This window comes from Lutra lutra, chromosome 2 (genome assembly GCF_902655055.1).
Source record: "Lutra lutra chromosome 2, mLutLut1.2, whole genome shotgun sequence".
NCBI lineage: Eukaryota > Metazoa > Chordata > Mammalia > Carnivora > Mustelidae > Lutra > Lutra lutra.
This window is the reverse complement of record NC_062279.1, coordinates 172,834,200-172,862,007: the sequence shown is the minus strand read 5'-3', so window position 1 is coordinate 172,862,007 and position 27,808 is coordinate 172,834,200. Positions and strand designations below refer to the sequence as shown.

General features: G+C 41.5%; 1 protein-coding gene across 1 annotated transcript in view; it reads right to left on the bottom strand.

The window, feature by feature from the left end:
• Window positions 1–428: 428 nt before the first annotated feature.
• NWD2 (NACHT and WD repeat domain containing 2) overlaps window positions 429–27,808 on the bottom strand; it is a 182,051-nt gene continuing 154,671 nt past the window's right edge. Inside the window, exons 4-7 of the mRNA XM_047719087.1 lie at window positions 24,698–24,901; window positions 15,957–16,101; window positions 10,176–10,765; window positions 429–6,011 (exon numbers count right to left, since the gene is read on the bottom strand). Of these exons, the coding sequence (XP_047575043.1) occupies window positions 2,079–6,011; window positions 10,176–10,765; window positions 15,957–16,101; window positions 24,698–24,901 (4,872 nt within the window). The 3' untranslated portion in view covers window positions 429–2,078. The remainder of the gene's footprint in view (window positions 6,012–10,175; window positions 10,766–15,956; window positions 16,102–24,697; window positions 24,902–27,808) is intronic.

Genomic DNA, 27,808 nt, shown 5'->3' with positions numbered 1-27,808 from the left:
TACATAAAAACATTCAATATGAGCTATCAGTTGCAAACAAGTTAGGAAAAATCATTCAAGTCACTTGTTAAACTCTATTGGCTGTTACATAGAATATTCACACACTACATTTAATCCATCTAGGCATTTAATTCTTAGAAATGTGCGGCATGGAGGTCCAACTGATAAGGACAGGAATAGGAATGTGTTGCCTCAGAAGAGCTAAAGAAAAAAAAAGCACTGACTCCTACAACTCCAGGTGATCTCTACATGGGCTGGGACTTCGCTGGGCTACCCCCCTTTCTGGCTGGTAGCTGGACCAGGAGGAAGATCCTGAAAAAAAGTCTTCGACCACGGAGTGGGGTGTTTATGTCTGAATCCCGTCTCTGTGTGCTTACATGTATGCTTACAAGTCCACACACGTGTGGACTCCATAAGCAGTCCACAGTCAACTCGCTTTCCGCAGTGAAATGCAATGAGCTTGCATTCCTTTTGGATCCGCTCACTTTGCTTCTCCATTTGCAAAAACAATCAAGATGTCGCTGTCTTTTTCCTCACATTCCTCCCCAACATCCCTATTAGGGCTGGAGCAAAAGCTATCACTCCCTTTATCTCGCCTGCTGAAGATCTGCCTGCGGATGCGTGGTTGAGTTCATGAAGGAGATGGGCTGAGAGCACATCAGTTCCTTGGTCCTCATTCTGCTGCCACAAGTCACTTTCCCGTCACTTTCAAAGCAACTGAGCACTGCTGATACCCTTCTAAAAGTCATCCAAGGACAGGCCATGTGGAGGCTATGGAAGGAAGAAAATCACTTTCCCCCTTCTGGGATGTGATATTTTCTTTTAAGTAGGTGAAGTAGTGTTTAAAAAGTATTTAAGACTATAAAGGCCCCGGGGAGCCCTCCAGCAGAAAGGGTGACAGAGGAAGAAGCCTACATATAGAGTGAGGAAGTAAGAAAGTGATTACAAACAGGGACAAGAAGGAAACCTTTGGACACCCTTAAGATTTGGGGAATAGTTTAGCACAAAGACAGGCATGTTCAGCTTGTCTCCGAATATTTGGTCGTATGTCTGCATTTTACACAGGAGATAGGAGGAATGAGAGTAAGGCAAATGTCTTCAGTATTTCATAGATGGCGTGTCACGAAAGCTTTCTTTCTGTTAAGATTTACTGCAGGGATTGAGGAAATAATGTATGCTTCCATAACGACTGACCGAATAGCCCAGACTTTTGTTAGTACAGTGATGGAAATGAACAGATGTCTTGACCATATTTATAATGCCCTTTCTATAATTCCACTTTAACGCCCAGCACAAATAGGCATTTCAGAAAGACATGAAAAGATTCTGGTTTCTCATTCAACATGTTTCTTTCGCAGCCCAGGAAGTAGTTTAAAAATCGTATATTCCGTTACACAGAAACCCTTGCATGCGGCTGTCTCAACTGTATCTTAATGAAGACTGACGGCGTGCTCAGTAGCCCTATGAGAGTGGTACTTCATACTTGTGCCCAGTCCAGTGCATGGCCTCGCATTTCATGTCCTTTCTCCTGGGAAACTGGGGATGCAAGGGGGCATTTTTGTTACGTGATTTTGCACCTTTGACCTCCCATCTGCAGACTGGGTTTACACAGTTGTCAGGATTGTAAAATGTAAGGAGAAATTAAGGCTGTGTTTACTTACGGCCACACAATTATTGGAGGTCAAACGGCTCTTTCGTGTTTGCAATTCCAGACGATTTCTGTAGCACTCATTCCAGTCCGAGGGGTCTGTATACGGTTCTAGCCTCCGTCATCCGAGCCCATGGAATGAGTTATGTTGCTGCTTCCCACCCAGCGAACGTAAAAAATATCCAGTCAAACACCATTTTTAGAAATTCTCTGTCAAGGCATCATTCCTGGATTAACGTTGACAAAAAGAGCCAACTCAAAACCGATTTCGTGTTTGTCCTTTTGGTGAGCATGTGAACGCTGGAACTCCAGCATCTTTCCTGTCTTTAAAGAAAGGAGTAGTTTATCATTTGGGAGACAGAAAATACTTCTTTTTTTCTTCCTTGTGTGTGTGTATCGTGCATGTCTGCTGAGCGAGAAGAACGTTTTGTCAGTTGTCAGGGGTGTAGCTGTGGCCCCTGGGCTCTAGGGCTGAACCCACCCGGTCATAGCAAGGGTTGTGTTTCTTGGACGGCGTCGCCTCGTTGGGCTCAGAGGAGTCACTCACCGTGATGGGACTGTCTCTCGCAAAGACCTCAGTAGACTCTCTCCATAAGCAGTCCACAGACACCTTGAAACAGTAACTACTGCACTTTGGCCTGGACGCCTGTGTCGCGTTGTTGAAAATCTGTCTGCTGTTTGAAGTGGCGATTTTAATTTTCAGTGCGGCGTCTACGCGGTCCACCACTGTGTATATCCCTATGCTCCCGTCGTCAAAACCCACTATGATGTTGAGGTGCCTCTGTGAGAGGGCAAGAAAAGTTGGTGTTTTGTAAAGGGAACAAGCACCGATATTTTTGCCATCGGCCAGTCTCATTACAATCAGACTGGATACCGCACCGTTTTCGTCCTCTTCCTCCCCGTTTCGGAAACAAATGTACACCAGGTAGCGACCATCTCGAGACAGCCTCTGCCTCCAGATGACCCCAGAGGCGTGGACCACCCGTAGTTTACCACTGTGTAAGTCCAGCACATTGATATTCTCGTCTCCCCTGGATATAATGCCTAGCTTGCCGTTGGGAGAGATCTCAAAATCCTCCAGGTTTTTCAAGAAGTTGTTCGGAAGCTGCACGCGGCGACATATGACTTCATCTGTCAGACTCCAAATATTCACTGTCTCGGCTGACGTGATAAACACGATGATGTCAGGGCAGTCGGGGATCAGCTTAAAATTCACGATGGTGGTGCCGTCTTCGCAGCAGAATTTCTTGGTGATGCTTCCCGTCCAGAGACTGACAGCCAGCACTTTGCTCTGGGTCATGCCCACCACAAAGGTATTTGCTGAGGTTATAAAGGCATTCTGCAAAGTGGTCAGAATGTTACAGACCCTGTGGCCTGTGGCCAGTCTCCAGACCCTGGAGGCATTTTCCTCACAGAGAGAGACCACAAACTGGTCATTGTGGGTGATCAGCAGCTGAGATATTCTCTGCCCGTTAATTCGGAAGAGGTTCTCACCGCTGCTGGTGTGCCAGACGTACTGACTGCTTTTGTCATCTGATGTCACCATGACATCTCCAGAGGATGTCAGCACGCAGTGCTCGACTATCCCTTCGTGCTTGAAAACTGCCTCAAGGAAGCCGCTGCTGAAGTTCCACTTGTGGACACAATCTGAGCCATCGAGGGAATAAATGATTTCCCCTCTGGCGGGTAACACCAGGCTTTGGATGGGTTTCCCAGTCTTATCTATGTTGGACATGGCGGTGATTATGTCTATATCCCAGATGGAAAGAACACCACTGGTTGACAAAGAGAGCAGCATATTGTGGTGACTGGATTTCACCAGCTTGACTATGGTACCTGAGATTTCCTGTAAGCTCGCCATACATTGCCCGGTGTCCCGCCTCCAAAAAAACACAGCTGAGGTATTTTCCATGGTCGCGATGATGCAGTCCCCGTTTTTGGACAGCACGGCAGATATAAAGCGTTCATTGTGCTTAGCTCTGAACTTCTCAGCCACCTTCCACATGCCGGTATCTAAGAGCTCGATGCTGAGGGCTTTACAGATCAGAATCGCATTTTGGTCCTCCGAGAGTTCAACGCTGACCACCTCACTGTCTTCTCTTCGGCAGTCAAAGTCGTCAGTCAGCTGGGGATTGGAAATGTCCTCAGTATTCCAAACCGAAAGGCTTCCCTCGCTGTCCACCATTACCATCTCTTGAGCCGTGTCCAAGATGAGAAGGAACTTCACAAACCCACCAGAAAATTCAGAAGTCACCGTGCATAACTTTTCTCCACTCCCTAAATGAAATATGGTGGTGGTGTTCAGGTACTGTCCACAGAAAGCATACATGCCATCCAGAGAGCACTGGACACAGGTCACTTCGTACCAGCAGTGGAACTGGTAAAGGGGCCACCCGTAGAGCAGATCGATGACGGTGACATCTTTGCTGGCTTCAAGCCATGCCAGGGCGTGGTTGACGGACAAGGTAAACCCATTGATGTAGGTGGAGCCGCTTCCGTGCTTGGTGCCTTTGATTTCCACTTCAGACAGAAGACACGAATTTACATTGTCGTAAATCAGCAAGGTGTTATTTGTCGTGGCCACCACAAGATACTTTTCGTCACTGGTGAGTTTCATGCCCAGGATGACAGACTGGGCTGTGGTGATCTGCCGGAGGAGTTGACGGGTTTCCACATCCCAGGTGCTGATGGAGCCGTTCTCTAGAGCTGTGAGGACAGTACTGGGGTTACAGGTAGGCAGAATCTCGGTGACGTGCAGGTGACTAGAGGACAAGGGGAGACGCTCCGGGCTATATGTCACGTCCATGGATGAATGTAATGGCACAATGGAGCAATATTTGGGCCCATCTTTGTCACATTCTAAAAGGAGATGTCTAAGTTTGGGCAGGGAACTCACAACAGGCAGCAGCCTTTGCTGAAGCTCTGCGGAAAGCGAGCCCGGAAACGCAGTGACCTTGGTTTTGATGCCGCGGAGTGTGCTAGCCAGGAACTTCAGCTCCTTCTCTTGTGAGTAGTTGTAAGCCAGCTCGATGTCTGAAAGCACTTTGTCGAACTGGCCAATTTTGATCATGGTGTAAAGCCAGCTGAAGTTCATGATGATCCCATAAAGCAGGTCATCGGTTTTTCCACACCTTGTCAGGTGGTACAAGAGCTCAGACATTTTCCGATGATTGACGAAGAAGATGTCAGGCTCCAGTGGATTACACTGGAAAACCCAGGGCTGGTCTGGAGCCTGCCTATCAAAGGAAGCCTGTTCCATGAAGTGCTTCTCTTCCTCAAGCAAGCTTCTGCTCTCCAGGTCAAGGCAGCCATTCAAGTAGGGGTCCTCAAGGCAGAAAGCTTTCCTCCTGCCCCCTGACCAGACTCCCAGAAAGTAATCTGCCAGGATGGCGTGCATTTCACGCAGGTTGCCGTCGTCCTGCAGATACAACTTCTGGGCTATGAGCTGCAGGTGTCTATTGGCCCAGACCAGGAGTGTGACGTTCTTCACGTGTCTTTCTATTAAGTATCCACTGAGACCGTCCTTGAGCCTTGCAATGTACAGATAAGGTACTCTCAGGGGATTGCTGGGCCTGGCGTTCTCATTGAGCTCATTCATCACACTGTTGTCTAGGGCCAACACATCCTCCAGTTCCATTTCACTCAAACCCATTTTGGCCATGGTGATGTAACCAAGAGCCCTGGAGACCAGTTTCTGACCACACTTCTTCTCCAAGGACCAGAAGAGCTGCTCTATACTTTCGTGAACCGTGACACAGAGGGAGGATTCATCGACGTCTTTGTGTGATCTCCAGTGTCTCACCTCCCTGAAGGTCAGGTTCACAAACATGGGCAGCGTGCACTTGGAGAATGCGTTGTTCACGTAAATCTGTTGGCCTGATGTGACCTTCCTTTTGACCCGCAGCAGCTGGTGTTTGAGGACCTGGCTGCACATCTTCCTGTCCCGGGGAATCAGCTCGATGTAGTTGGCTTCCTCATGGATAAGGCACCTCAGTTTCTGCAGGATCCCATGTCTGTTAGGCAGTGTGGACAGGACTATTCGTACGAAGCGGGGAAGGTGAGCTGGGAGCCACCAAAGCTTCCTGGCCTCGTCACTCTCTGAGAGCTGCTCTAGGGCATCGAATATTATTACTAGAGGTCTCTGCAATGAAGACTCATTCAAAAGATTTATAAACAAGTCACGGAGGTCATGGATCTTCTTAGGGTAGTTTTGAACCAGACACCGGTAGTTGACTGCTAATTGTTCACAAACGCTTAGAAGGAGAGTCTTAAGGTCAGTACTCATGTCTGTGGTACCTAAAAATCTCATGACGACTACTGGGTCGGATTCTGGTCCTGTGTCTTCATGTAGCCAGCCATAGGCCTGAAACATAAAGGTAGTGTTTAGAACAGTAATATATGTTCACATGGTTGCGTACAACAGCATTTCCTCCCTCCAGGGGTCAGACTTCTGGTAACCCTGACCTTGCAGACAGTGGCCTAGAACCAGGAACTAGGCACACCTGAGAAGATCAAAGAGCTGTCACAAAGCTCATGCACTAAGATCTATAGGCGAGGCCGTCACGATCACTCTACTGAAGGTATGAAATAACGATAATCATCTTATTCAATCCCAAGGCAGCACTTAGCTTGTTACAAAGAATTTCATAAACAGTGAATCTGCATATCTAGTATGGTCAGGTTTTCATCACTGAATCCTGTTTCCTGGCATGGTGGTTGGCTCACAGTAGATGCTTAGTAAGTATTTGTTTAATGAATAGAATAAGTAGAGATTTACACATTATATGGAGTCAAATGTCTTCACTAATTGAGATCCCATAGGGCTGATCAAATTCTTAGCTAATTAGAATGTGCTAAAAAAATAGTACTAAAATACTGAATAGAATCCTTAATGACCCAGAGACATTTTCCTACATTGTGGTGCTATAGGGTTATCTTCTTGATTACTCATTGTTGTAAAGATCTATATAATGCTGACTAAAACTTTAAGCCTTGTGTTTTATGACAGCTCATGATGTATCTACAGTCAGTTATCAGTCTTCACATTATCTCTAGGTGGGGCAGATGGGATTATAGCACCATTTAACAGAAGAGGAAACCAGTCCACTCAGATAAATGACTTGCTCAGAGTTAAGTGGTTACCAAGAGACAAAGCTGGAGGTTTTTTTTACCCCTCAAACTGCAGAGCGAAGGAGATAACATATATAAGGGGGCTGTTAAATTTAGAATTTCTCTGGCAGGAAAGGCAAGGACAAGAAGGGATATGATCAAAGTATATATATAAAAAAAATCCCAAAGTCTATTTTTAGGGAGATAATGTCTTTCAGTAATCCTTGGAATTCACCAAGGATACTGCTTAGGAAAGGACGCAGTTTATACATGAGGAAGTTAAGTTTATGAAACTTGGTTCCTCAAGGTATAGTTCAGGTTAAGGCATGAATAAGTTTAGGAAAAGGATGTCAGTTTCCGAATGAGCTATTAAAGGAAAGGAGCAAGTTACTGTTTAGCCCCAAACCTTGAAGCCCATGCGGAGGAAGTTAATCCTGCCATCCAACTACAACTGTCCGACAGTGGCAAATCAGAAACAGAACATGATATTTCGTCCCTGTGTGGATTGCTTCCGATGATGATATGTATTGCCCTCTCTCCCCCCAGTCCCGTGTTGTTGAACATGTAGAGAGCGATCCTCTCATCATGAGCTCGTGTCCATGGAAATGCTGGGCATGCAGGAGATAACCTCAAGATAAACATGAGACATCTCTCTGCATTCTCACAAGGGACATGAAATCACGAAGAGAGTACAGGTTGTTGTTGGCAGGATAGACAAACCCCAGGAGAGAGGCGAGTGGAGCAGAGGCAGGGGACCTAGGAACAGGTAAGGGAGGGGACCTAGGAACAGGTGAGGCTTCTTGTGGGACCAGAGTTCTGGACTGTGAATAGACACACTCTGGTGGTTGGACATAATATCCAGAAGAGCGAGAGCTCAGAAAACCATTTCTCAAGTTGATCAACTGGACTGTCACTACCTCCTGCCCCGCAGGATCTGCTGATCCATACAGGGATATCAGCACATTCCACATGATTCTGTACTTCCTGTGCTACCACACATGGACTTGCATCACAGGGAATATAGTCAAGTCCAACAACATTTGCACCTCCAACCACTTTGCCCTTCCCTCTTCCAGAGGGAAAAAGCCCTAGAGTGAAGGTCAAATCCTGTATATGGATGTTTTCTCATTAGACTTCAGCTTCTGTATGTGTGCTCCTCATACTGCTGTTGTCCTGTTGACTTGGAACATTCTAAAGTTTGAAGATTCACATACAAATTAGTGTTCACATACATATACACACACACACTTTATTTTGATGCAACATGGCCCCCAAATGTAACCCTGCCACTTTGTCTGGTGTTCCGTTAAAAAAGAATTATGTCTTCTAACAACAGAATGAACACCAGGGGTGCTGGGTAACTCAGTCTGTTAAGTGTTGGGCTCTTGGTTTCGGCTCAGGTCATGATCTCAGTGTCATGGGATTGAACCCTGTGTCCAGCTCCACAGTCTGTGCAGGGTCTGGTTTGGATTCTTTCTACCTCCTCCTCTCTCTTTCTCTTTCTCTCTCTCTCAAAAAAATAATCTTAAAAAAAAAAAAGGAGGAGGGGGAGGAGGAGAAGAGGAGGAGGAAAAGAGGAAAAAGAGGAAGAAGAAGAAGAAGAGAAGAAGAAGAAGGAGAAGGAGAAGAAGAAAAGAAGGAGAAGGAGAAGGAGGAGGAGGAGAGAAGGAGGGAAAGGAAGAGGAAGAAGGAAAAAAAGGGGAGGAAAAACCAGCAGCTGGGCCTGGCATATTAAGAAATGGTAAATTAACTTTCCTGGGGACTTTTTAAGAGTAACTTTATACACCAGATTTTTGCCTGTGAGCTTACTTTGAAACCTAATCCCCACATAAGGTACAGCACAGCGATCCCTGTTCTTGTCTTCAAGATGACCTCCCTGAGATTGTGATAGCACATGATGGATGACGAGAGTGTCTGTGGAGTTAAAGAAAGCTCTATTCTTGAGAGAAGAACCACAGGAAGGACAATGTAGAGATTCTGAGGTAACACCAAGATAATAGAAACCATCAGACAGGGACGTCCAGTGCAAAAGGAGGTTACGACGGAACTAGTTTAGTCCAGTTTAGGCTGACATGCCAAGACAAGAGACCCTACATTCCAGAGTGAGGTTCCACACAGCAGGCAAGATTTGTAAGGGAGTTGTGAAAACCAGTTTTGCTACCTTTAGTGGGACTAAAAAGGAGTTTCAAGAGGCCAAAAAAAACCATTGGAGATTAGGGTGCCGTGGGTCATATCTGTTAACATCCATCCCAAAGGGGAGGACTGAGCAATGCCCTCACTTCTCACCTTAGGAAAGAGGCTTCAGTGGCCTACTGACAGGGTGTCCCCTAAAGCTAAGGAGCCAGGGCGACAGATGTCCTCAGACACCTGAGAAATATGGAGGTTAGCTGACGAGGCTGGCTAGCTCTTCAGATAGAAGAGGGGTGGAGAACTGCTCTTTCCCAGGTTGAAGAATACCCAAGTCCTTCCCATGTGTCACATGTGGGCCACTGGCAAGACTGAGTTGATGGAGGTTTTTGTTGGTTCTGTTTTCCCCAGATCCCATCTGAGGGAGCTTGCTGGGCTGTGGATCTTGGCAGAAAGGTACTAGAAGTGTGTGGCTGGGTGTCTAGAAGCCATGGAAAGGACCAGCTAGAAAAAAAAAATGCATCCCCCTGTGTTTGGGGGAACTGTGGATAACATAAGATGCTCAGTGAGGATGGGGCAGGAGAGATGGGAGGGAAAGGATGGCCAGGAAACTAGAAAAAGGCCTCAGAAGAATTAGGAGGCAGCTTTAAACACCTGATGTGACCACAAAGTGTAGAGTCTAGTTTTTACAACAGTACTGGTTATGTAAGAACTTTCTGGCCACCTTATCTTTCCTACTTCCCTGAAGCCACAACCCTAGGGCCGGGGTGGGTGGGGGGTGAGAGGGCGGGGGAAGTGCTATGTGGTGAAAGAAGGGGAAGATGACCACATCCTGATTTCCCAGGGCCGGTGCCTTGCTTATCGTGAGCCTCAGCTGCGGGAGAGAAATATAAACTCGAGTTTTAATTATCCTCTTAGACTGGACAGATTGAATTGCTGAACTGTGAATAACTTAGTGTCCAGAGCGATAGGAGGGCTTGTCTTTGCTGAGAGGGATGAGAAGAGCTGTGAGATCTCCCCGAGTCCCCATCCAAATGGGAACTAGCCCCACAACATAAGTTTGACCAAGGAGAGATAAAAATAAAGCTGTTCTCTTAACTGTACCCCATGTGTCTTATTCTTTCCGTATGACCAATATACCAGCATAAAAGAAACACCGAAGTTGCCTTCCCAGAAAGACTAATTATCATTCAGGTAGTAAACACAGAGATGGAAGTGAATTTTGACCCATTTGTCTTTTCCCCAAAGGAACGGATTTTACAAATAAGCTTGTGAAAGAAAAGGCTCTTACCTTCTTCGCTACTTCCGCTAGCAGGAGCGTCTTCCCAGTGCACGGTCCGCCGTATATGACCAGAGGGTTGATGTGCCCAGTTTTGCTTGGCAGAACGTACTTATGCACGATGTTGAGAGGTTCACATTTGTACTCATAGAAGGAGGCGTACGTCTTACACAATGAGGAATGCTGAAGGATTTCATCGTAGAGCGTGTCAGTTTCGGTGTCAAAATTCTGTTGGACGGTTGCCTGAATGATATCGATCATGTCCTCATAAAACTGTTTACCAAGTCCTTCTATGTAATGATTTTCTATTTCTTGGGAATAGCCCAGTTTCATGTCACAATGAGTAACAGACGTGTACACTCTGAGATTAGATGACGCGACAATAGTCGGGATAAATTCGTCCCTGAGTTTTATCAGCTTCTCTTGGGCTTCTGTGTCCCGCATCATCCTTGGTTCTGTTCCAGTGATATCCATGTACTTTCCCATCTCCGGGATTTTCACAAAACGCTCAATGTTAGCGATTTTCCGAATGTAGCAAACACACTTCTTCAGGAAGGCTGGAGTTTGCTTTCCTAGAGCAAAGTCAAATTCGTCCTCTATCGCTGAAAGAGAAAATGTGGCAGGAGGTTGATTGTCTCGAACAAGAAGCAGAAGCCAGCACCCCCTGCACTTATCTCTCAAATCACCAGGGGGAGATGATTTTGCTTGCAGAGGGTAGCAGAATCTTTTGTAGATTAATTACTTAATTCCTTAATTTCCTATCTCTCTTTATCTAGGCTGCCAGGAACCCAGTACAATGGGTTTTAATTAAAATTCGTTTCCTACCCAGTCAGAGGGAGAGCTTGAAAGCATAAGAAAGAAAGCATCCTGAATTTATAGTTGATTCTTTTAAGTTCCTGTTATGTTTCTCTGTCAGATTTAAGGGGTTCTAATAGCGAAGAGCAGGGACCTGCTGGGGCCAGGAAAGAATGAGGAAGAGACCAAATGACCGAGCTCGCTTTTTCCTTGTCACTCTCTCCTTTACCATGTGGCTTCACCATTTTGTTTGAGGGTGCACTGTACCCTAGACAGATGTGTCAAAGGTTATATACAAGCATGCTCAACATTTGATCATGTTCTGATTAGTGATCAATCTGAATTATCCATATCACTGTTAAATTCCATTATATGCAGCAGAGCAGGTACAGAACAATGACTTAGTATGAAAATGCATTTCTTCAAAGATAAACCGGGTCATACAACACATTGGCTTCTACACAAGCAAATATACATCATTAATCATTGAGGCCCCATGAGAACATTTAAAATGGGAGCATTAGTAACACAAACATCACTTGTGCATGATTTTATAGAGGGAAAAATAAAAAGGAATAAATAATTAAACCAATGGCAATGAACTTTAAGGCATGCAGTCTTTTAAAACTGGCTGCCTCTCCTCATTCTCCCCTGCTTTCCTTCAACCGGTTGGTCTTAACTGAGCATCTACTCTGTGCCAGGCATGCTGCTGGTTAGTCAGGATACAGTGGGGGAGAGAAAACAGACAACCCTGAGGGGGAAAGCCTTTATGGCACTTCTAGTCCAGTGAAGGATGGTGGACACGAAGCCCAGAGTCCCACAGATGAATGGATTATGAGTGCTTTTAGTCTCATGAAGGAGAATAACATGGTACGATGAATGCAAACAATCAGGAGGGCTACCTCAATTGGAGAAGTCAGGGAAAGCTTTCCTGAGGAGGTGACTCCTAGGCAGTGATCTGATGGAAGAAGGGGGGCTGGGGTGGGCCCTGAATATTCCAGGACAGGCTGGCCAGAAACTGAAAACATTTCAGTGTGCTGGCCTCAGCTCCAATATCAAACAAAACCCGAAATGTACATGTATTCTCTACTGTGACTATTAAGGAAGGTGAGAACTGTATTTTTAAGTGGTGCCTTTTAGAACTCAAGTGATAATGATTTTTTTCAGGAATGATAGCCATCAATCAAAAGCAATAACTCTAGTAAAAACGATCTGTTTATAGCCATCAGCGTGGAGGGAGCTGTGCCATGGTCATCAGTCCACGTTACAAAGGGTTTTGATGAGACAGGCTGGTTAAGGAAGCCAGTCAAAGGAGTTTGTACAACATGTATCTACTCTTCTTTTAATGTAGATGAGGCAAGATGTAAGATATCCCCAGAAAGCAGCCTTTGGCTCATCTCTTTTCCAGCATCTAAGTACCATGCTAGGAGACACCCTGGATGAACCAGGCACTACCTTCCATGGACCAGGAGAAAAGAAGTGTCAATTTATACTATGTATACCTAATGGCTGATAACCAGACACTCCACCATCCCCTCTGACTCCCAGGAAACAAATCAACTCTAACATAACTGCCGCTGTTACCACCTCCATGGAAACAATGTGCCAACCAGGAGTGTTGATTACAAATGCTTTGTAAAAAGACATAGAGACAAACCAAGTCCATAGAACCCATCTAAGCTTTGCTTAGGGTGGGAAAAAAAGAAACTGTACATGATGCCTGTGGATGGTATAGACTTCATAAATATACCTGAATAAATGAGTCAAGTGAGACAAAGTCAACTCTATAGAGTTCTTTCTAGACGCCAAGGGCATCCTCATGATTTTGGGGGGAACTTTTATTGATAATTTCTGATATTTATTGGCCTATAAATATTATAAACTTCCCATTCCTTATCAGAATACAATATTTGTTTTCTGTCCTTGCATTTTTCTAAGTATCCTAAAGTTTAACTGGTCATGGCACCCGATGGAGATAACATTAGGAGAGTTCCAGCCCTGACGGTGATCATTCATGAGAAGTAAATCCCAATTCAGTTTTACCGTTCACAGTTGGGCACTATTTTGGGGTCTATTGTATTTCTCTTCCTCTCCTGTTTTTTATAAAGGAGAAAGTAGATGTGTGAAAAATTAGGGGCACCTGGGTGGCTCAGTTGGTTAAACAGCTGACCGTTGATGTTGGCTCAGGTCATGATCTCAGAGTCATGGGATGGGGAGCCCTGTGTCAAGCTCCACGCACAGTGCAGAGTCTGCTTAAGATTCTCTCACCCTTTAATTCTGTCCCTCCCCCTACCCGTGTGTGTATGTGCGTGTGTATGTGCGTGTGCGCACACGTGCTCTCTCAGTAAATAATCTTTAAAAAAAGTGTGAAAAACTACTTTCAGATATAAAGAGTTCACCTTTCCAGACTTTTCCTGGTATTCTTATTCCAACATTTCTGAAAATGTTAAAGTAATACGGATGTAGTAATCCATTTCATAGAACTGGCACTTCTCCAGCCATTTTAATTGTGTAAGCATGATCTCAAAATGAGTTTGAAATGTAAAATCAATAACATCATTACGAGCATGCATAACTTTAAGAGATGTCCCCCAAACAGAAAACAGCCCACTTGTTGTAGTTCATACATAGTTTATACACAGTATAAACTTATTTATCTGTACATGGCTGGCTACATGGACAGAGCTTTTTAGTGTAGAGAAAATTAGGAGAAAGTGTTTTCCAGTGAAATACGTGAACACTGGAACTGCGTGATTCTAAAGAGGTTGTGCTCCCCAAACTGGGTCTCTTACTTTAAGAATAAGAAAGCTTTGGGCCACTTGGGTGGCTTAGTCGGTTAAGTGTCTGCCTTTGGCTCAGGTCATGATCCCAGGGTCTTCTCCCTTCACCTGCCACTTCCCCTGCTTGTGCGCACACACTCTCTCTCTGTCAAATAATAATAAAGACAATCTTAAAAAAAAATAGGAAAGTTTTATTCTGGGCATTTTCTTCAAATACAGCACATTTTTTTAAAAAATATTTATTTGATAGAGAGATCACAAGTAGGCAGAGAGGCAGGCAGAGAGGGGGGGAGGGAAGCGGGCTTCTTGCTGAGCAGAGAGCCCGATGCGGGGCTCGATCCCAGGACCCTGAGATCATAACCCTGGCCGAAGGCAGAGGCTTAACCTGCTGAGCCACCCAGGCGCCCCCAAATACAGCACATTTTAAGGACCATGGTAGTTTTGTTCTTGATAAAAATGAAGAACCAGAGTCCCAAAATTGGATAAAAACCCCTCCAAAGCAATAAGATTTGTCAGTCTGTATATTCTAAAGGTAGTACTTATTTTTGCCAATTTATTATTTTCAGGGACACCTAAAATAAGACCTAACTTTTTCTAGTTTGTCAAGAATGAATTTGTCAAAATTACTTATAGTTGCCCTGAGCTTGAAGTACACGTATACAGGGAGAATGATATCGAGTGCCTTTTAGGTTTCTCGCTTTGTCATGCCTCTCACGAAACCAATCTGAAAACCCTACTGCTATTGCTTTTTCCTCAATAACTCTTCATGATCACTTTTTAAGATTGTATTCATTTATTTATTTTAGAGAGTCAGGGGAGGGGCAGAGGAAGGAGAGAGAATCTTTTTTTTTTTTTTTAAGATTTTATTTATTTGACAGAGATCACAAGTAGGCAGAGAGGCAGGCAGAGAGAGAAGGGGAAGCAGGCTCCCTGCTGAGCAGAGAGCCGGACGTGGGGCTCGATCCCAGGACCCTGGGATCATGACCTGAGCGGAAGGCAGAGGATTTAACTCACTGAGCCACCCAGGCACCCAGGAGAGAGACTCTTAAGCAGACTCCTTGCTGAGTGCAGAGTCCAATGTGATGCTGGACTTGATCTCACGACACCACCATCCCCCTCCTGCGCCGCCCCCTGACGAGATCATGAAATCAAGAGTCGGCACTTAACCTACTGAGCCACCCAGGTGGCCCTTTGCTATCAATTTTAAAAGTAAATGTTGTATATCTGATTACTTTTACTCAATTGTCTTTGTCCCCTGGAAAGTACTACTGATACATTCCTTCAGCTCTGTGGTTTCCTGTGCATCCTTTAAAAATAAAGCCTCCTTTCTATGGCTAAGAAAGGCTGACAGATGAGTCTCTGCTCAGTAGATTTTTACTTTAAGGTTAAATTAGATCCTGCCACTCCCTTATTTCTTTATTTCTGAACCTCCAGTGCCTTCCCAGCTTACCCAGAATAAAACACAAGGCTCTTATTATGTCTTCCTCTCTCCTTGCCCAGGCCTGGCTACCTTCTCCTTCTTCCTGCTCCTAGAATTTACTAAGCACATTTCTGTCTCAGGGATCTTGAGTCTGGTAATCCCTCTGCCTGGAATTCTCTGCCTGAGATAGAGCACAGCCGGCTCTGACAATTTCTGTCATTCAGCTCAAAGTCCTCTCCTGACGGCCCACTCCTTCTACACCTGGAACCCCACATCCTTCATCAGCCCCTCTTACTCTGTCTTGTTTGTTCATATCGTGTAACTTTTCTGAAATGATCCCCTTCATTTATTTGATTACTTGCCTATCATTTATTTTCTCCCCACTAAAAAATAAGTTCTGAGAGAGAGAGACCTTGCCTTCGTGTTCACTGGTGTATCCCCAGTGCCTGGCACATAGTGGGCTCTCCATAAATGTTTGCTGAGTGAGTGACTGAATGAATCAGTGAACAGAATAAATGAATGAACTCAGAATACTGGCAGAGTCTGGTCTAATATACCCAGCCTCCTCTGACTTCTTTTTTTAAAATCATGTGTTCTGGAGAAGTCCTCAAATTAAGTGAAGACTTACTATTGGTTAAAAGAAAAGAACACTCGCCTCTGGAGGAGAAGGACATATTTAGAAAATTAAATTTCATTGGGCAGTAAATGAAATTAAATTTATAGACCCATAAAAGAGAAGCAGTGAATGTGTCTATTACTTATCTGTTCCTTAGTTTACAGAGGATGTGTCAAAATTACCTGAGAACAGGTACCTCTTAGCTTGGTTATATTTCATTTTCCCCTTTTCGTGTAACAGTTTTACAGCAGCCTTAAATATCTTCTTGATCTCATCTGATATCTCTTGCCAGGTCTTCTCATTGTCAGCTTTGGCAGGAGGCTGCATCTATGAAGATGTAAAAAGTGAGACACTAGTCTTAAAATCATCAAAGGAAAAAAAAAAACAAAATTTAAGCATAAGAAAAGCACTATTATTTGAAGATCTACTATGTGCCAATACTATGGTAGGTGCTTAACAGGCCAGTGCCCCCAGTACCCTGAACATTAGAAATTATCTCCATGTAATATGTGAATTTGCCCAAATTACACAGAATTTGTTTGTTGGGCTTTTTGTTGTACTATGTATTTCCCTTAAAAAATTTTTTTTTTATTTTAGTTTCAGCTAGTTATATTAGTTTCAGGTGTACAATATTGTGATTCAACACCCATACAACACCTGGTGCTCATCACAAGTACACTCCTTAATCCCCACCCCCTATTTCACCCTTCCTCCCACCCCTTCTGGTGACCATCAGTTTGTTCTCTGTACTTAGGAGTCCGTTTCTTGGTTTCTCTCTCTCTCCTTGCCCCTGTTCCCTCCTCTTCTTTCTTTTTCCCTTTGCTCATTTGGTTTGTTTCCTAAATTCCACACATGATTGAAATCGTATGGTATTTGTCTTTCTCTTATTTATTTCACTTAGCATAATAATCTTTAGCTCCATCCCTGTCATTGCAAATGGGAAGATTTCATTTTTTATGGCTAAATAATATTCCATTGTGTATGTATACCACAGCTTCTTTTTTTTTTTTTTAAAGATTTTATTGGGGCGCCTGGGTGGCTCAGTGGGTTAAGCCGCTGCCTTCGGCTCAGGTCATGATCCCAGGTCCTGGGTTCGAGCCCCGCATTGGGCTCTCTGCTCAGCAGGGAGCCTGCTTCCTCCTCTCTCTCTGCCTGCCTCTCTGCCTACTTGTGATTTCTCTCTGTCAAATAAATAAATAAAATCTTTATAAAAAAAAAGATTTTATTTATTTGACAGAGAGAGATCACAAGTAGACAGAGAGGCAGGCAGAGAGAGAGAGAGAGGGAAGCAGGCTCCCTGCTGAGCAGAGAGCCCGATGCGGGCCTCGATCCCAGGACCCTGGGATCATGACCTGAGCCGAAGGCAGCGGCTTAACCCACTGAGCCACCCAGGCGCCCTATACCACAGCTTCTTTATCCATTCATCAATCCATGGAAATTCAGGTCGCTTCCATATCTTGGCTATTGTAAATAATGCTGCTATAAACATAGGGATGCAAGTTTCTCTTTAAGTGTCTCTTTGAATTAATGTTCTGTATTTTGGGGGTAAATATCCAGTAGTGTGATTGCTGGATAATACAGTAGTTCTATTTTCAACTTTTTAAGGAACCTCTATACTGTTTTCCAGAGTGTGCTGCCCCACTTTGCATTCTTACCAATAGTGCAAAAGGGTTTCCCTTTCTCCACATCCTTGCCAACACCTGTTGTTTCTTGTTTTGTTGGTTTTAGCCATTTTGACATGTGTGATGTGATGTTTCATTGTGGTTTTGATTTGCATTTCCCTGATGATGAGTGATGCTGAGGATCTTCTCATGTGTCTGTTGACCATTTGTGTATCTTCTTTGGAGAAATGTCTGTCTATGTCCTCTGCCCATTTTTTAATTGGATTATTTGTTCTTTGGGTCTTGAATTTTATAAGTTCTTCATACATGTTGGGTATCAGTCCTTTATTGGTAAGTCATTTGCAAATATCTTCTCCCATTCCATAGGTCGCCTTTTAATTTTATTGATTGTTTTCTTTCTTGTGCAGAAGCTTCTTATTTTGATATGGTCCTAATAGTTTATTTTTCCTTTTGTTTCCCTTGCCTCAGGAACATACCTAGAGAAGAGTTGCTATGACTGATGTCAAAGAGGATATTGCCTATGTTTTCTTCAAGGAGTTTATGGTTTCAGGTCTCACATTTAGGTCTTTAATCGATTTTGAATGTATTTTTGTGTATGGTGTAAGAAAGTGGTCCCATTTCTTTCTTTTACATGTTGCTGTCCAGTTTTCCCAACACCATTTGTTGAAGAGACTGTCCTGTTCCCACTGGATATTCTTTCCTGCTTTGCTGAAAATCAATTGACCATATAGTTCTGGGTTTATACCTGTATTTTCTATTCTGTTCCATTGATTTATGGGTCTGGTTTTGTGCCAGTACCATACTATTTTGATCACTATAGCTTTGTAATATAATTTGAAGTCCAAAATTGTGATGCCTTCCGCTTTGCTTTTCCTTTTCAATGTTGCTTTAGTTATTCAGGGTATTTTGTGGTTCTATGTAGATTTTAGAATGGTTTGTTCTAGTTCTGTGAAAAAAGCATTGGTAATTTGATAGGGATTGCATTAAATGTGTAGATTGTTTTGGATAGCATAGACATCTTAACAATATTTGTTAACCCATGAGCATGGAATGTCTTTCTATTTGTGTCATCCTCAATTTCTTTCATCAGTGCTTTATAGTTTTCATAGTATAGTTCTTCTACCTCTTTGGTTAGGTTTATTCCTTGGTATGTTATTATTTTTGGTGCAATTGTAAATGGGATTTTTTTCTTAGTTTCTCTTTCTGTTGCTTCATTATTGGTGTATAGAAATGTAACAGATTTCTGTACATTGATTTTGTATCCTGTGGCTTTACTGAATTTGTGTACCAGTTCTAGCAGTTTTCTGGTTGAGTCTTTCGGGTTTTCTCTATATATTATCATGTCACCTGCAAATAGTGAAAGTTTGATTTCTTCCTTACTAATTTGCCTTTTGTTTCTTTTTCTTGTCTGATTGCTGTGGCTAGGACTCCCCATACTGTGTTGAATAAAAGTAGTGAGAGTGGACAATCTTACCTTTTTTCTCACCTTAGAGGAAAACCTCACTTTTTCCCCATAGAGGGTGATATTAGCTATGGGTTTTTCATATACGGCTTTTAAATGTACTTTGTTGAGTGTTTTTATCATGAATGGATGTTGTGCTTTGTCAAATGCTTTTTCTGTATCTACTGAAATGACCATATGGTTCCTATCCTTTTTCTTATTAATGTGGTGTATCATGTTGATTGGTTTGTGAATACTGAACCACACTTGCAACCCAGGAATGAATCCCACTTGATTGTGGTGACTGATCTTTTTAATGTATTGTTGAATTCAGTTTGCTATTATTTTATTGAGGATTTTTGTATCTATGTTCATTAGTGATATTAGCCTGTAGTTCTTTCCTTTAGTGGTGTCTTTATCCAGTTTTGGTATCAGGATAATAGTGGCCTAATTGAATAAGTTTGGAAGTTTTCTTTCTATTTCTAGTTTTTGGAATAGTTTGAGAATAGGTATTAACTCTTCTATAAATGTTTGAAAGTGGTTGCCTGTGAAACCATCTGGCTCTGGACTTTTTTTTTTTTTAATATATATATATTTTTAAAGATTTTATTTATTTATTTGACAGACCAAGATCACAAGTAGGCAGAGAGGCAGGCAGAGAGAGGAGGAAGCAGGCTCCCTGCTGAGCAGAGAGCCTGATATGGGGCTCGATCCCAGGACCCTGAGATCATGACCTGAGCCGAAGGCAGAGGCTTTAACCCACTGAGCCACCCAGGCGCCCCAGGCTCTGGACTTTTGATTGTTGGGAGTATTTTTGTTTTGTTTTGTTTACCGATACCCTTCCTTCCTTCCTTCCTTCCTTTTCTTTTCCTTTCTTTTTCTTTTTCTTTTTGTTTTTTTTTGGTTTTTTTTTTTTTTTTTTTTGGATTCTATTTCATTGCTGGTTATCAGTCTGCAAATTTTCTATTTCTTCCATTTCAGTTTTGGTAGTTTAAATGGTTCTAGAATTTATCCATTTCTTCTAGGTTATCCAATTTGTTGGCACATATTTTTTCATAATATTCTTCTATAATTGTTTGTATTTCTGTGGTATCAGTTGTTATTTCTCCTCTCTCATTTGTGATTTTATTTATTTAGTCCTTCTCTATTTTTTTTTTTTTTTGTTACGTCTGGATAGAGGTTTATCAATTTTACTGAGTTTTTTCAAAGGACAAGTTCCTAGTTTCGTTACTCTGTTCTATTATGTGTGTGTGTGTGTGTGTGTGTGTGTAGTTTTTGTTTGTTTGTTCGTTTGTTTTTAGTTTCTATATAATTTATCTGCCCTTATCTACTATTTCTTTTCTTCTGTTGGTTTTAGGTTTTGTTTGTTTTTCTTTCTCAAGCTCCTTTAGATGTAAAGTTAGGTTGTTTATTTGAGATTTTTCTTGCTTCTTGAGGTAGACTATGTTTTTAAAACTTCCCTTTTATGTATTTTTTATTTCTTCTTTTATTTGCTGATTGATCCATTCATTGTTTAGTAGTGCGCTATTTAACCTCCTTGTATTTGTGGTCTTTCCAGATTTTTGCTTATAATTGACTTCAAGTTTCCTAGCATTGTGGTCAGAAAAGTTGCATGCTATGACTTCAATATTCTTGTATTTTTTAATTTTTTTGAGGGATAGTATATGATTTATTCTGGAGAATGTTCCATTTTCACACATGAAGAGCATGTGTGTTCTGCTGAGTTAAGAAGGAATGTCTGAATATATCTGTTAAATCCATCTGTTCCAGTGTATCATTCAAAGCCATTGTTTTGCTGTTAATTTTCTGTGTAGATGATCTGTGCATTGATGTAAGTGGGGTGTTAAAGTCCCCCACTATTATTGTGTTATTATGTATTAGTTTCTTTTGTTTGTTATGAACGATTTTATGTGTTTGTGTGCTTCTCTGTTGGGTGCATAAGTATTTACAATTCTTATATCTTCTTGTTGGATTGTCCTCTCTATTATTACATAGGGACCTTCTTTTTCTCCTGTTACAGTCTTTGTTTAAAGTCCAATATAAGTATTGCTAGTCTGGCTTTCTTTTGACATGCATTTGCATAATAGATCTTTCTCTCTCCCCTCACTTTCAATCTGCAGGTGTCTTTAGATCTAAAATGAGTCTCTTTCAGGCAGCATATATATTGGTCTTGTTTTTCATCTATTCTGTCACCTTTTTTTTTGATTGGAGCACTTAGTCTATTTACATTCAAAGTAATTATTGATAGATACGTATTTATTACCATTTTAGTATGTATTTTGTGGTTGCTTCTAAAGAGTTCCTCTGATCCTTCCTTATCTTTATTTCATGTTTTGCTGATTTTCTTCAGTGATATATTTGGATTTCCTTCTCTTTATTCCTTGCATATTTATTAGTGGTTTTGATTTGTGGTTACCATTAGGTTTGTATATAACCTCATTTCATATAGCAGTCTATATTCAATTGATGGTCATGTAAGTTTGAACCCATTCTTTTTTCCTGTCCTCCCCACATTTTAGGTATATGTTATTATATTTTATATCCTTTCTTGTTGAATTCCTTGGCTGATTTTTTAATAGAAATATTCACATTTACTGCTTTTGTTTTTCTTACCTTTATGCTGTCAATTTTGGTCTCTTTCCTCCACTCAAAGAGCCCCTTTTAATATTTCATGGAGGGTTGGTTTAATGGTCATGAACTCCTTTAGTTTGTGTGTTTCTGGGACACTCTTTATCCCTCCTATTCTGAATGATAGCCATGCTGGAAAGAATATTCTTGCCTGAAGATCTTTCCCATTTAGCGCTTTGAATATATCATGCCACTTTCCTCTGGCTTGCAGAGTTTCTGTTGAAAAACCTCATGCTAGCTCTGTGGGTTTTCCCTTGTAAGTTACTTATTTCTTTTGTCTTGCTGCTTTAAAAAAAAATTTTTTTATCACTAGATTTTGCCAATTTAATTACAACATGTCTTAGTGTGGGTATGCTTTTGTTGACTTTGATGGGTGTTCTCCGTGTCTCCTGGATCTGGATTTGTTTCTTTCTCCAGATTAGGGAAGTGTTCATCTACTAGTTCTTCAAATAAATTTTCTGTCCCCTTTTCTCTCTCTTCTTCTTCTCAAACTCCTATTATATGAATGATAATTAGGTTTGATGGAATCACTGAATTCCCTAAGTCTATTCTCATTTTGCATAATTCTTTTTTTTTTTTTTTTCCCTCTTATGTTGGACTTGATTCCTTTCCATTAGTCTGTCTTCTAGGTCAGTAATTCATTCCTCTGCTTCTTCCATCCTGGTGTTCATTCCATCAAGTGTGTTTCTCATTTCATTTATTGAACCCTTTATGTTATCTGCTATGTTATTCCTTATCTCTATGTTACAGGTTTCACTTATGTCTTCCACTCTTTTCTCAAGTCTGGTGAATATCTTATGATCATTGCTTTAAATCCTCTATCAGGCATGTTACTTAGATCTGTTTCACTTAGAAATAAGGTTGTGGCCTTGTTCTGTTCTTTACTTGAGGTAAATTTCTCTGTCTCCTCATTTTGTCTGCCTTTTTGTGTCTGTTTCTTTGTGTTAAGAAAGTCAGCTATGTCTTCTGCTCTTGAAAGTAGTGACTCTATGAAGAAGAGGTCATGGAGTCCCTTGCAGTGCAGTGGCCCATGTTCACCAGAACTTGACTCTTCAGTAGAGTATCCTGTCTGTGTTGCTTATGCCCTGCTGTTGTGTTGGAATCACTTTTCCTTTCAATGCAGTCATCTGCACTGTCTCATTGCCTGATGTGGGCTGTGCTTGCCCTCAGGGGTATTAGTGGGACCCAGGCAGACCAATTCTTAGGGGGCAAGACCGCTGGGGAAATTGAGATGGGGGTGGTGGTATTAGCAAAATTTGGGCTGGGCCCCTAGTCATATGCCAGATCTCCAAAGTGCTAACTAAGGGCTACATCCTTGGGTGGCTAGGGACAGGAGGCTGGGGGGCAGTTGTGTGATGATGGTTAGGTATGCCTAGGCCTGGTGTGAGATGATGGCTGGGGGTGCATGGCTGGGCATGGTGTGCTGGCAGCTGTGGACCAGGTGACAATGTGGCATGTGCATGGCTTTAACAAAATCTGCCTTAAGCTCAGCGCCAAGGCTAGCAGGTTTGGAGTGGGCGAGTCCTCGGGAGAACTTGTGGTCATGGTGCACTGCCAGCAGATTGAGTAGCAAGTCCCTCTTGGGCTTTGATACAAATGTCATAACAAAATGATGTCTTTAGTATCCTCTAAAGAGAACAGGAAGTTAAAGGACAGGTGCTTTTATGTTTCCATTTAATTGTCTTTAGTTGTCTCTTGATTTGTTTCTGATTCTCTAGGAAATCAAATGGGAGCACCACCAACCAAACAAGTAACAATTATAGAGTCTTGGTGATGATATTATTCATGCATTCACTTATTTAACAATAATTTATGAAGAAATATTAGGTGGGACTTAGAGAATAACTTAAATTTCCCTGGAGGATCTTAGAATGACATAGGAATACCTCAAGCCAAATAGTAACATACAAGCAAGGGTTCCCAAACCACTGTCTAAACCTGGTTTCTTAAGATATTAGGTTTTTTGATATCTACATTTACCAGCAATACATGGACTCCTGGCATATTTAACTGAGGAATGGTTTGGATTTACCCTAAGATTCCTAGCCATAGACACAGATTTTTGCAAATAAGTACTATGAATAATGCATGGGGGAGGGGGGGAAGAAGAAAAATTAAGAATCCTGACATGATTTCATATTGCATGCAGAAAATGCTGTATGCTAAAATATCAGAATGAGAAGTACTCAAGATTCTTAAATGAACTGTTGCCAAGTCAGAGCTGTCCTCTCAGAGATGCCTTGGCACTGAATGTATCAAGGATGTTCTCTTTGGAAGAGGGATGGATATCTATGCCTTCTTTTCAATCTCTCTAGGAATCCTATGCAAGGAAAAGGCCCACCCCTTTTCTCTTCCTCCTTTATTCTGTTTCAGGGGATACGTGGTAAATACATTTAGGAACCAAGTTGGAGAGGAGACATTGATACTATTTCCATTATACAAATGCATGAATCAACCTCACTCCAGGATTCTACATAAGATACAAGAATATAAACTATGTATGAAATATTAAAGGAAAAATAATTGAATTAAAAAATGAGAGACTTTAAAAATAGCTAGCCAGATTCAAAAAAGCCCTCTCTTCCCAAAAGCTTTCACAAATCAAAAATATAACTGTTGAAAGCTTAATGCATGAACAGAGTGGACACAGCTGAAAAAAAAAATACTGAATTGGAAAAGACCTAAAATAGTCCTCTGGACAGCAGCATGGAGAGCTAAGAAAATTGGAAATATGAAAGAGAATCAAGAGAAATGGAGGACAGACTGTGATGGTCCAGTGTAAACTCAATTATAGTACAAAAAAGAAAGAACAGAGGGAATTGAGGAAAGACATTATTTGATGAGATGTTAACTGAGAACTTTCCAGAACAGATAGAATACATGAATTCATGAATATAGGAAGCATGACATATACCAGTAATTCAGAATATTGTAGACACATTATGGCAAAATGGGAAAATTTAGAGTATTTTCAAGTAAACACAGTTTATCACCAATAGACCTCCATTAGTGGAGCTTCCAAAGGAAGGAAATAACTCCAGGAGGAGAGTCTGAGCGGCCGAAAAGAAAGGTAAGTCAAAAATTGGAAAGTTTCTTAGCTTTGGATTTTGTTGTTACAAAGAAATGTAGGGTCCAGGGAAGAGTAATTTTCCGTCTGCTGTGCCTTTTCTGTGGATGACCGATGGCTAAAAGTAATAGACACGAACATATTTTGGAGGGAAAGATAACTCACTGCATTTTTATTGCTTTTCAGCATTTCCGATTTAGGTCTGAGGTAATAAGCTGCCGGCACTGAGTTCTCATCGCGACAGTACCACTCTTCCAGAAGCTTGGTGTCCAGCTTTGCCTCTACGGCGGCATCCAAAATCATTTCAAACTCTGAGGCTTCAACTTCTCCCGGGATTCGAATGTTCCCATACTTTTCACCTAACAGTCCCTGTGTATCCACAAGAAAGTTCAGGTTAGTGTATCACCAAGAAAATTCATTTTAGTATTCACATTGTGTAGTTCAGTTTAATATTTATTGAATAGTAAATAGAAACAAGATACATTGTTCTATCACTTTTCTCTTTTAATCATGGTGGATACTTTTTTCCCATGCATTAGTTAATAAGTAGTTAGATTAATTACATTGTAGTTATAATAAATTCATGTAATGAAAATTGAGTTTGCATATCACCTCAGACAGATCCAAAATACAGAGTTTTATAACAAGTTTATTTCCCCAAAGTTTACATAATACAACAAAAGTTGTTCTACTCTGAGATTTTTGTTTGTTTGTCCGTAACAAAGACGAAAGGCAGGCTGGGTTCTATGAAACAGCAAACACGTAAACTCTCAAACAAAAAAATTGCTTTGTGATGAGTTAGATTTTCGAAGGTACGAAAGAAAGTAGGAAATCACTGAATGGGATACTACTATGGACCCCACTGTAACTAAAAATATAAGTAAGATATCACTTTCCCTTTATTAAACTGGGAAAGGAAAACATACTTGGTGTTATGTGAAAGTGTGAGAAGATCCCCGCACAGTGCTGGTGGGTGTGTAAATTGATCCAATATTTCACTGAACAGTATTCTGGCAGAATGTATTAAAAGCCTTCAAAATTTATATAACTGTGGACTTGGGAATTTTTCTTCTGGGAAATTGTCTTTAGAAAATAATTAAGGACGTGCATAAAGATTTATCAGAATATTTATGCTGATACCATTTTAACAGGAAGGACTTGGCAAAACAACCTAAGTGTCCTGAAAATGGGAACAGTTTAAATGTACTATAGTACCTGTATTCAGAGGATACAGCAAATCATGTTCTAGAACTGTATTGACATAGAAAGATTTTTTTTTCAAGTTTTTATTTAAATTCTAGTTAGTTAACATACAGGGTAATATTTGTTTCCTGTGTAGAATTTAGTGATTTATCACTTATATACAACACCCAGGGCTCATCACAAGAGCCCTCCTTCTTCCCCATCACTCATTTAACCCATCGCCCCACCGCCTTCCCTCCACCAGTTTATTGTTTATAATTAAGAGTCTGTTTTCTGGTTTGCCTCTATTTTTTTCCTTTTTCTCCCTATGTTCATTGGTTTTGTTTCTTAAATTCCACTATGAGTGAAACATATGGTATTTGTCTTTCTCTGACTGACTTATTTTGCCTAGCATAATACTGTCTAGCTCCATCCATGTCATTGCAAATGGAAAGATTTCATTCTTTTTTATGGCTGAGTAATATTCCTGTGTGTGTGTGTGTGTGTGTGTGTGTGTGTGTGTGTACCACATCTTCTTTACCCATGCATCTAGTTGATAGACATTTGGGCTCATTCCATAATTTTCTATTGTTGCTAATGCTGCTATAAATATTGGGGTGCATATATCCCTTCCGATCAGTATTTTTGTATCCTTTGGATAAATACCTAGTAGTGCAATTGCTGGATCATAGAAGATGTTTATAGGGGCGCCTGGGTGGCTCAGTGGTTTAAAGCCTCTGCCTTTGGCTCAGGTCATAATCCCGGGGTCCTGGGATCCCACATCGGGCTCTCTGCTTATCAGGGAGCCTGCTTCCTCCTCTCTCTCTCTCTGCCTACCTCTCTGCCTATTGGTGATCTCTGTCTGTCAAATAAATAAATAAAATCTTAAAAAAAAAGATGTTTACAATATACTATTAAGTGAAAAGGTATGTTACAAAATAATATTTTTTTTTTAAAGATTTTATTTATTTGACAGAGATAGATCACAAGTAGGCAGAGAGGCAGGCAGAAAGAGAGAGAGGGGGAAACAGGCTCCCCGCTGAGCAGAGAGCCCGATGCGGGACTCGATCCCAGGACCCCGAGATCATGACCTGAGCTGAAGGCAGCAGCTTAACCCACTGAGCCACCCAGGTGCCCCACAAAATAATATGTATAAGATGATTCCAATCTTTTATATATATTACATTACATATATTATTATATATTCCAATGTTTTATATAAATATTTTATATATATTACATATATATATACACGAGAGAAGATTGTATATGTAATTATATATAAACATATACATAAGAAAAATTTATAAGAATGCACAGCAGTATCATCAATGGCTATCATTGCGAGGCTTTACATTTACTTAGGTTGTTTTATGAATTTTTTTAAAGTTTATTTATTTATTTTTTTTAGTGATCTCTACACCCAATGTGCGACTTGAACTCACCATCCTGAGACCAAGAGTCACATGTTCCACCGACTGAGCCAGTCAGGTGCCCCTGAATTTATTGCTTTTTTTATTAAAACTTTTTTTCTTTTAGTACACATTATTATTTTGTAGTCAGAGAAACAACAGGCACTGAAAGATTTTAAATCTAGTGATGCTGTCTACGTTGCTTTATGGAACAACATTTCTCAAGCTTCCTCTAGAAGTCTGTTTAAGCCTGTGGTTCTCAAAGTGTGGTCCTCAGACCAGCAGCATTAGCAACACCTGGGACTTACTAGTTCTGCAAATCCCCAGGTCCTATTGCAGACCCACTGAGTCAGAAACTCAGGGGGTCTTGCTGAGCAATCAGTGCTTTAGCAGTTCGTCCAGGTGGCTGAACCACTGGTTTAAGCTAATAAAACTATTACCTTATATAGCATCTGGTATTTCAATTACTCTTCAACGCCTAGTAAAACAAGGAAAGGACATAATGGAACCCTAAGATGAATCTATGCCATCCAAGACAACTTGGTTTGCTTTATGGTGTCCATGGGAAGGTTTCTCTTTAATCTGTGGGCACCTTCATCCTTTCGTCCTGTTGCCTAGCACCTTTACCATAAGCTTCAAGCTCTGTTTCCCCATTGGAAAGTGAATTGAGGCTTGGCTTCCT